This window comes from Gadus macrocephalus, chromosome 7 (genome assembly GCF_031168955.1).
Source record: "Gadus macrocephalus chromosome 7, ASM3116895v1".
Taxonomy (NCBI): domain Eukaryota; kingdom Metazoa; phylum Chordata; class Actinopteri; order Gadiformes; family Gadidae; genus Gadus; species Gadus macrocephalus.
This window is the reverse complement of record NC_082388.1, coordinates 4,712,284-4,722,435: the sequence shown is the minus strand read 5'-3', so window position 1 is coordinate 4,722,435 and position 10,152 is coordinate 4,712,284. Positions and strand designations below refer to the sequence as shown.

The window sequence follows — 10,152 nt, the reverse complement described above, 5'->3', positions numbered from 1 at the left end:
AGGCTTATTTGATGGGTTTTCATGCCAAAACAAAGATCCTGGGTTCAATTTGCGCCGGAATTACACTTTAAGTGCAGCGTTATTGTTATAAGTTTGCCTCTGAAGTTAAAGCAGACGGCCAAGAAACAAGGACAGTAAAAGAAACTTTAAAGAACCTCTTTTCACAACAAGCGGCCAGCGAGGTATTTTATCTTGCCATTTAATGCAGTATATTTCCTGTTTTATGCATGTCGTTTTCACGTGCCAATTAATGTCATATTTGTTTTATTTCGTTCATATGTTAATACTGTATCATTTGCTGATGTGCCGTTTTGTTATGTTTATTTGTGATAGTTTTCACGGCGTGAAGGAGTAGAGTGCCATTAAAGAACGCCTGTTTTGAAAGAAGCCAACCTGTGTCTTTGTGTTGTGACGAGAGCTACAATGGACGTGTGAGGACTTGGAAAATAAATACTAAAGGCAAAGAAAAGGGAAAAGTCCCATACAGGCCTGTATGTACAATTAAAAAAAATAGTTCTGCTATTCATTCATTGTTCTTTAATATTAATTATCTGTGACATTTTTTCGTTGATGTTTTTCAACCAGTTTGTTGATAACCTGATGTGAGTGGAACTGTAGGCATCATGCACCTACCTGTGAAGAACAAGCCTAAGCCAACACCTTTTTTTTTTTACAAACATTGCCAGGGCAAGGTATTTATGTTTTGTTTTGTGGGCCTAGCGTTTTCTGTTTTGATATAGCCCAGTATGTTATTGCTTGCAGTGGTTTAAAATCTGAGTAAAGTTTTGGTGAAAACTAACCCAGTCATCTCTCTTACTTACTGGGGATTTGCGGTGGATTGTGTGTGCGTGTGCGCGTGTGTGTGTATGTGTGTGTGTGTGTGTGTGTGGGGGGGGGGGGTTGGCTAGAGGGAGGGGGCGTCGTGCGTGGGGTGTCGGAAGCTCCCTGAAATGAGTTTTTGCAACTTGGGAACCCTGCTGTAATGAATTACTTTATTCTGTAACGCGGTAATGTATGTAAGGCATTACAAAAGAAAATACGATTTTTTTTTACTCTACAAATCTCAGTAACACGTGCTACCATGCAAAACCCAAAATTAAACCCAAAATTAACTTATTAACATTAACTAATTAACTCAAAAATCTGCGCAGATGTTTACTTCCTCTTACTGCTAGAGGAGAAGATCACGGCAGCAGCAGAGTCCAGGGGGGCTGGTTGTAGTCTTTTCGCTTGGTTCTCCGTATCAACAGTAGGGCTACAACGGAGCAAAAAGACTACAACCAGCCTGCTTTTCCATTTCCGGTCAAGGAGCAATAAGTCTTCCAACCGAAATCAATGGATTTACAAAATCCCAAATTAAACACAACAGAAACTAGTTGTAATGCATTCATTGTGTCTACACTTGAGATAAATATTTATTGTTTTTCTTTTATCACAGACACATATATTGGTGGATGTTATTTTCTTTACCTTAACATGTTTCGACGGATATACTTCAGTCTTCATCAGACGGTCACTCGGGTGTATTAGGCTGTGTCTCAATTCAGGGGACGCATCCTTCGAACGGTGCATTCGAAGGTGAAATGCGTCACTGGGACGTGTCAAGGCTATCCCATTTCGAAGGCTCCTTTAAATGATGTGCTGTGTCTGAAATTGCGCACTTCTATACTTACACTTACTTTTTTGAGTGCATTTTGCGCAAAAACTGAGAGTGTGCCAAAACGCAGTGCACTGGAAGTACCTTGGTGGCGCACTCAAAACTATCTAAAACTTGAGTGTGGACCGATGGACACTTTCCACCCTCAACGGCCGCCATCTTGTCTATGTAGCGGCGGGGCCGAGAATTTCAAATCTGAAAATGGAGGACATTGTAACAGTTGAAAAAAACACCAATCTAAATCTTTACAATTTGAGTTGATTAGTAATATACAGCGCTAAAATAAATACAGATAAAATCGATAGAAATGTAATGATTGAAATTGATAGCTATTAAACTGATGGGCGAATTATGGAAATGATCAAGCAGAAAAAAAAATACCACAGAAGATGAACCGTCAAACTGCAAACTCATTTCTGGTATAGGTGCGCGAAGGCTGTTTTGACAGTGCACTGTAGAAATGAGAGTACTGCGCCTATAAGTAAGTGTACTGTAGGGATAATGAAGTGAACTCAATGTAAGTGCACTTATAAGTTTGCACAATTTCAGACACAGCAATGGACATATTATAGAATGGACACCGGGTTCCAAAATGGCGGCCATTCATTCCTATGTAAACTGCTCAATGGCGCAGGGCAACATCAAGGAGAGATATGCTTCCGCATCACGGGAGCCTAGCCACGCCCTACTTCATGACGTACCGGATGCAGAAATATTCTTGTTCTTTAGCATTGTTAGCATTGTAGCATCAAAAGCGAGAAACAAAACCTATTTTGAATCTCGATTTAGATCAAATCTGCAATAGTATGGTACTCCTACTAGTATGGAAGTATGGGTGATGAAAAGCAGGCCCAGAGTGTGGGTGGTGACGGCTGGTTCAGCCTGCTGACCCCTGATTGGTCAACGAGCAACAGGTGTGCAGCTTCCCCCAGCCCCAGAATCCAGTCAGACTCAGACGATGGCTGTTTCCCAAAGTGAAGGCTGCAGCCTTGCTAGGACGCGTCCTTGCTAGTCGCGTCCTATGGAGATGAGACTAGAGTGCTAGCTCGAGTGCTTCCTAGCGTTTGTAACGTCGGACTTTGGGAACGACTTGGTAGTGTGGAAGCGCTTCCGCTTTTTAATACTGTGTGTCCGCTTGTAAACACATGTGCGCTTATGAATAAAACATGGCAGCAATCAAGCTGATCGATATTTATTTGACTTTTGTCTGTTATGAATGCGGTCATGTCTCCTTCGCATGGAGCCTCTTTGGGGAAGTCACAAAAGCTTTGTTGTGGTTGATCGAATTGTCTATTAAAAGGAAAATCCATTCAATTTTTATAAAACTAAGTGAAATTGTCTGAGAACTTAATTCATGCATCACATTTACAGTACGGTTGATTACTATTATGCAGGGGGAAAAAGACAAAGAAAGAGATGATAAACGTGAATATATTTGGATATATTATTTAACTGATCTGATTCATTCATTTATATATGCCTACAATCTACCAGTGCTTTGAACACATAAGTATATCATATAAAATACAATTATATACGTTCATTAAAAATTACAAACATTGCAAATGATCGGTTGTGCATTAATTTTACAACATTGGATAGTGGCACTATCCCTTCCACCGGTAAACAAATGTTTGTGCGCCACCCAAAGGCGCACAAAAGCCTCCGTTTGCTGGGCTGACCCTAAAAAAAACGATTCAACACAAATATAAATAGGTATACATAAATAATGTAATCTTGTGAGCGAGTAAATTGACATTGGTGACAGTGGTGTTTAACACCAGCTACGTCCATGCAAAATATAGCAACGTATCATTAAGTTGCAAAAACGTTTGAAAAGTGGCACAGGTCTTTAGGCTTGATTATTTGCATTAACATGATGAATCTATAAAAAGCAATACGGCACAAAATATTTCTGAAAACTAATATAACTTCACTTCGTTTGAACGTGTAGGCCTACTGCTCTGCCATTTTCAAGAACCCGCCCAGTGAACGCAGAGGATTGTGGGTAGTTTTGGCTCGTCTAGGATGCAGCGATGCATCCTTGAAAAATCTCGGAATTCTCAAAAACAAAGGACGCATAAATGGCGCGGCTTTCGAGTGTCCTCAACATTGGAACAGTGCTTGTCGGCGTTCTATGACGTAGCGTCCTTAAAAGGGCGGCCGTTGAGCATGCTTCCTTGACATTGGGAAACAGGGTGAGTGAGGCTGCTGAGACAAGCCTTCATCCACTCACGCACGCACATTACTCATATCATTGAGTGTTATGGACAGCTTGAGCACAGGATACAAATCCATAGATAAATCTAGATTTGTCATTTATTTATTTATAAAATCCCATTCTTTGAAAGTATGGAATGGCATGATTGTGATGGACCTTCGATTAAATTGTAACAATTACTAAATAGATGTAGATCTATTCAATTACTAATTTTAATAAAATTAAGTTAACAAAAAACAAATTGTGGATCCTTACTTTTGTTAATTGTAATTTAATGGGACAAAATGAATGAAGTGTTGGAGCAGAACAACACGCACGCACGCACACACACACACACACACACACACACACACACACACACACACACACACACACACACACACACACACACACACACACACACACACACACACACACACACGATGCATTATGCATCATCTTCAACCCTTTTTTTAAATATTGAATGTTCCTCGCCAAACTGCAATTCACATATGTCTATTTAGCGCCATCTTGTGGCTGAGGTGACTTAACAACGCAGTCCACTACAGTGGACTTGCAATGAGGAGGACGACCACAATGTACCATCAATATTATAGCCATGAAATCGACATATAATCAACAGAACTACAATTGCATATAAGTCCTGAACCTCCAAGTTACATTTGTATTAATAAAAATGATCCCAGATTGGGTATTTCTCCTCACCAGATTGACCTGGACTCAAAATTCTTTCAGAATATTAATCTCTAGAATCAGACGCATTTATAAAATCGGGGTTTTATGCCCTAAAAATGTTTACTTTTCCCACAATTTCATATTAAAGCTAAACATAATAAAAAGATTCACAGGCTATCAAAAATTCCACAATCGCCACATAAAATCTTTAGACCAAGCCTCACAAAAATCATTGAACTGAATTTGTTTTACATAGTTTCATTTGAGAAATATTGGCAGATAAAGTTGGAGCAGTTAGCCCATTTTTCTTATATGACCATTTTGTTATTGTATAAAAAAAACATTGGACTATTATTAGGTGGATACCAATACCCCCCACTACTAATAAACCCAAATTGTGGTACTGCACCCGAAGGTGGCACTATTTTAAAAAGCCTTATTTCTTCTTACGAGATTGACCTGGACTCAAAATTCTTTCTTCATATTAATCTCTAAAATCAGATGCATCTTTTTCATCCGGGTCTCCTGCTCTAAAAATGTTTACTTTTCCCACAATTTCATTGAAAAGCCAAACGTCCACAGTCTCAACCCATTTTGCCTAAATGACAATTTTGTTATTGTATAACTACCATACGGCTATCATTAGGTGGATACCATTAACAGTGCCCTTTTTCCGATCTGTACTCTTTTAAGAAAGCTCTTAATTCTCTTGTGAAATGTGTGCTTGGAGTTTTCTTGATGTTGTGTGCTTATCAATCGATATTTTCCCAATGTGAATGAGGCTTCATGAAGTAGGCTACAGGCATGTCCGTGGCTCAACGGGATAATGCCGTGTACTGGTGATCCCAGGTTGAGAGTTCGAATCCTGATTAGAGCAATATGAAAAAGCAGAACATGACATACTGTCATTGCCACTCATTTAAGAATCACAACATTAAACAGCACCTGAAATTCATCAGGCAATCAACATTACGGCTCAATATTTTCCAAGAATCTGACACAGTAGGGCTATGGCATTAAGGGGAACTTCTTCGTTAACCATTTTTCCTTCATAATTAATTCTGTCATAGTTATATTTCTTCCGTTAGTGTTCTTGACTACCGATGTTTAATTTCCCCAGAATATTTTTTTTTTTTCATGTATTTGCTTTTAAGAAAGCCCTTAATTCACTTGAGAAATGTGTGCTTAGAGTTTTCTAGATGTTATATAGACGTTGTTATATATATCTATAGACAATATTAACCCTGTGAATGAGTCTGCAGTTCAGGTTTATCAGTGGCTCAATGGGATAATGCCAAAACTTCCCTTTAAGAAATCTACTTTCACGGTCTCCGTCTATGTGACGTATCTTACCAACAACCTGGTATTTTTGTCAAAATCCATTTTACATACTATGTTTTGGAACATACATCTTATTCTGGCATTCAAACTAGTATGGTAGTATGTCCACTTTAAGTAATTGTTTCCAGGTGCGCCCAACCCTCGTGAGCCTATCACGAGGAACATGGTTAACCACCGATGGACTCTGATTGGCTAGTCTACGGCAGGAGATAAATACAAATACGATGTGTGGAGCTCTCACACTCGATGCATAGCAGAGTTTTCAAGGAGCATGGCGTACAGAAGAACAATTAAGACGTGGCCCAGGCCTTCTTTAGTCTTCGCATTGGCAACGACGGTACTATGTTGTCTGGTGTCCTGTACTCAATCACACAGTTTGAGGAAAGCCTTCCACAGAAGTGTGGACCCTGAGGCAAATTATCAAGAGGGGAAGATTCTGTTTGGCAACTTCTTTGACCAAAATGGAGCCCAGCCTGATGTTGTTAAGTCTCCCTTCACTGAAGATGCATCGGATTTCCAAGAAGGATCACCAGGTTTGAGTAGATCAATTGTTTTTTTTTTGTCAACTTTTCTTCTTTTTCCCATTGGCTATTTTTTTTCTATGGGGTTAATGGCTGCTATTTATGTAATTAAAAAAAAAAAAATACTAATTACTAAAATAATCAGTGTTGAAACTTCTTGAAAGTATTAATTTTCACTAGCACTGGTCAACACCAGATGGGGGCATTCCTCAAGCTTTTAAAGGAGACTAACCAAAGAGTAAAATGGCTAACAGTTTTATACTTGGATAGATCATTCGTACAGTATAATGGGGCTGAACCTTTTCTTAAGTTTCGTATGTTCTGTATTATTCACTAGACAAGCAATAAATCATTCTATAGTATGACCAACACTACATTAGAAGCAGTCAACATTTAAACTGCCCTTTCCTTTAGGCCAGGCCTATGTGTTGAGATTAATTTATATTATGACAACTTTATTTAACTATTGAATTCTAAAAGTAAGAGAAATATGAAACTTAAAAACAATAATTGCAGACTTCGCAAATCGCGCTTATTAACATCGCCATGTCGGTTAGAATCTGATCAATCATTCAGCCCTACAACATAAACATCATCTTAACTTCAACGTTTGTCTGAAGGCCTTCCTCTAGATCCCAGGGCCATGAGGCAGTGGAGCAGCATGGAGCCTTCCTGCCAGTGTGCCCCGAACCAGATGTGGCTCCTAGCGAAGGAACCCGGGGCGTCACAGCTGGCGTTGGCCCAAGGCGACAAAAGCAGCGCGGCACTTCCTCTCGCCAGTGTCCCCGAGTCCTGTGGTTACACGGTTAACCAAGACTCTGCTGGGCTTGAGCTGACCGTGCCGTACGACGGCTGTAAAATCACGGAGAAGGTAATGTTAATGTCTTTCTGGTGCTCGAGACCAGGGGTTTTCGAAATCTGAGAGTGATCAGAGAATAAATTGAAAGATGCGCCCCCCCCCCCCAACATTTCCAAAATCGTTGTCTTGAGAGATTATTTGGTTATTTTACACATTTTAATCATCATCGTGCATTTTTGAGGATAATTTAATCATTTTACACATTTTAACAACCTTTTAAACCTCTTTACATTTTTATCCTTGTGAAAATATGTTAACTGCCAGTTAGCCTCCTTTGTGGCTCCTCTATAATTTAGTGGTTTCAATGAGTGAGTCTTAATCTTTTTTTTTCCTCACGTCGTGCCCCCCCTGAAGCCCTCTGGCGCCCCCTAGGGGGAAATCCCACTCTCACACTTTGAAAACCCTGCTCTATTCTATTCCCCCCACCAACGATTCAAATTAACGTTTTTTGTTCCATAGGATGGACGATACCTACTGCCAATGCTTTGGCAAGGAATTCCCATCATGCTCTCTTGCCCCAAAGCTCAGACATCCAGTCCTAAGGGGCAACAACAAGTAGTCCATCCACTACAGATACCAACTGTGACGCATCCGCCAGTTCAGGCAAAAGAGCCGCCACAAACTACTGCCACTCCGCCAGCTGATCCATCCTTTCCATTATACCAGCACCCCTGGCACCCTGCAATGATGCCTAATTACCAAGGTTATCCAAACTGGCACCACATGGTCAATCCTCCCCAGGTACCGACTGCCCCCTCCACGACTTCTGCCCCTACGACTGCAGTACATCCGCCATTAATGCCATCCATTCCATTATACCAAAACCTGTGGAATCCTGCCTTGCTGGCTCCTTACCAAGGTAATCCCTATGGGCACGGAAAACTCAATCCTCCCCAGGCACCCCCTTCAACTGTAGCCCCTACGACTGCTGCACATCCGCCAATAAAAGGCAAAGATCTGCCACAGATGATTCCTCCAGCTGCGAAACCATCTGACTTGTACAAGTGGAATCCTCTATTGATGCCTCCTTACCACGGTTTTCCATACTGGCCCCACATGGTCAATCATCCCCAAATAAAGACGGCAGCACCTACGACTACAGTACGACCACCAGAAACGACTCCACCAGCTGCTGACACTAAACAATCAGACTTGTACCAGTGGAATCCTCTATCGATGCCTCCGTACCATGGTAATCCTTACTGGCAGCACCCGTGGAATCCTCTTTTGATGCCTAAATTCAGCAGTGATCTAACTGTGCCGCAGCATCAACGATACTCTGCCCCAAGTCCCCACTACCAACTCCAAGGCCCCCAAACCACGATGACTGATCCGGCAACGGCGGCGCATCAGCCAGCTGGTGCCATTGCACCATCTTATCCATCTCTGACCCCATTCGACCCATTACTCCAGTCGAATCCTTCAACGATTCCTCAATCTGAAAGTTTTCCAAATGGGAAGCAACAGTGGCATCCTAGTCTAAAGCCTCAATCCTCAAACAGTGATCAAAATGTGCAGCAACAATTGATTCCTCCATGGATGCTGCCCTCAAACAGTTATCCAATTAGTCCTCAACATGGGATCCCTGCATCGATGGCTCACCCGAGTGCTCCAGTTGGTCAGAAACAGGGGAACCCTCAATCGATGCCTCACCCGGGGAGTGCTTCAAATGGGCAGCGACGGGGAAACCCTCCATCGCTGCTTCCCCGCAACGGTGATCTAAAGCAGCGACCGTGTAACGTTCCCTTTATACCTCGCTCTGACCATCTTCCAAACTGTTGGAACTGGTAATTTCCTGCAGTGTCTCAAATAAAACATTGAACTGTTTCTGAATGTTGTCGCTTGTGTTTTCATTCAAACCTGCATTATGTTTTATCCAAAGCGATTTACAACGGTTAATGCACACATTGACAAACTGACGGCGGAGTTGGAGTGTCAGGGTGACATCCAGCTCCTCAGGAGTGGAGAGTGAGGTGCTCAGGGACACCTCAACACTCTAGGAGCCAGGGATTAAACTAGCTAGGTTCTGGTTACAAGTCAACCTGCTCTACCTCCTGAGCTAAGCCGACCCCAAACTTCCTAGTTCTGCCGTCAATCTATAAGTCGCTGAGATTTTAAACTGACATCACTAGGGGCCATTTCAAGGAGTATGTAATTTTCAGTGCAGATATGGTTTAATTATGGCTGAACTACCTGGTCCCAGTCCAAACAATCGGGCCATAAATCTTTGTCAACGCAAATTAGGTACTATCATTGCCACTTTTAAGTACATGCATGATTTCCACTATGTAAAGCTTGTGTTTAAATGAACTTGCTCCTCCGCCTCTCTACATTAAGAGACAGAGCTTCAAGTGGCACTTTTCCTGGTTACAAGGGATCACGCATGCACACTTCAACAATTGCAAACCAGCTTTACAGCTCAGCAATTCTATATTTTATCTCAAATGTATTTAAACTTTTTCACTTTAGCTATTTGTTAACTTCACTTTGTTTCAAACCATTTAACTTTGGTTAGGTAACAATTTACATTGTTGCATTACTTTTCACTTGATTCATGCCATTAGACGTTTCTTTAGTATGTTTTTTTAGACGGCTAATTGGCCATCATGAGCAAAGTGCTTCCATAAATGTAATTTGCTCAAGAGTAATGAGTAAGGGACTGAAATCGGCATTGGAAGTGAAAAAGTGATAGACATCCCTAGTAACTGACTATAGCTTTTGATTAGCATTTGCTTTCCACTGACTTGCAGAGTTATGATAGCCTAGCTCCTTATTATGTGACGATGACATGTTTATGGCCAGTAAGACGGGATCCTATATACAACTTTTAGACCAACTTACCATCTGGGTTGAATGGAAAACAGTGCCGAATTAACTG

At 41.2% G+C, this 10,152-nt stretch overlaps 1 protein-coding gene across 1 annotated transcript; it reads left to right on the top strand.

Annotated features, from left to right (window-relative positions):
• The first annotated feature begins 6,127 nt into the window (after positions 1-6,127).
• LOC132461266 (polycystin-1-like protein 3) lies at positions 6,128-9,101 on the top strand. Its single transcript, XM_060056317.1, has 3 exons — positions 6,128-6,427; positions 7,036-7,286; positions 7,734-9,101. Exons 1-3 carry the CDS (start codon positions 6,166-6,168, stop codon positions 9,063-9,065), a joined length of 1,845 nt encoding a protein of 614 aa, XP_059912300.1. The 5' UTR covers positions 6,128-6,165; the 3' UTR covers positions 9,066-9,101.
• The last annotated feature ends 1,051 nt before the right edge of the window (positions 9,102-10,152 follow it).

What these genes read in the sequence shown, in the direction of transcription:
- LOC132461266 (XM_060056317.1), top strand. Translation starts at nt 6,166, where the DNA reads ATGGCGTACAGAAGAACAATTAAGACGTGGCCCAGGCCTTCTTTAGTC. An exon ending in TTTCCAAGAAGGATCACCAG is followed by an intron (nt 6,428 to 7,035) that starts GTTTGAGTAGAT and finishes GTTTGTCTGAAG; the next exon opens with GCCTTCCTCTAGATCCCAGG. An exon ending in GCTGTAAAATCACGGAGAAG is followed by an intron (nt 7,287 to 7,733) that starts GTAATGTTAATG and finishes TTTGTTCCATAG; the next exon opens with GATGGACGATACCTACTGCC.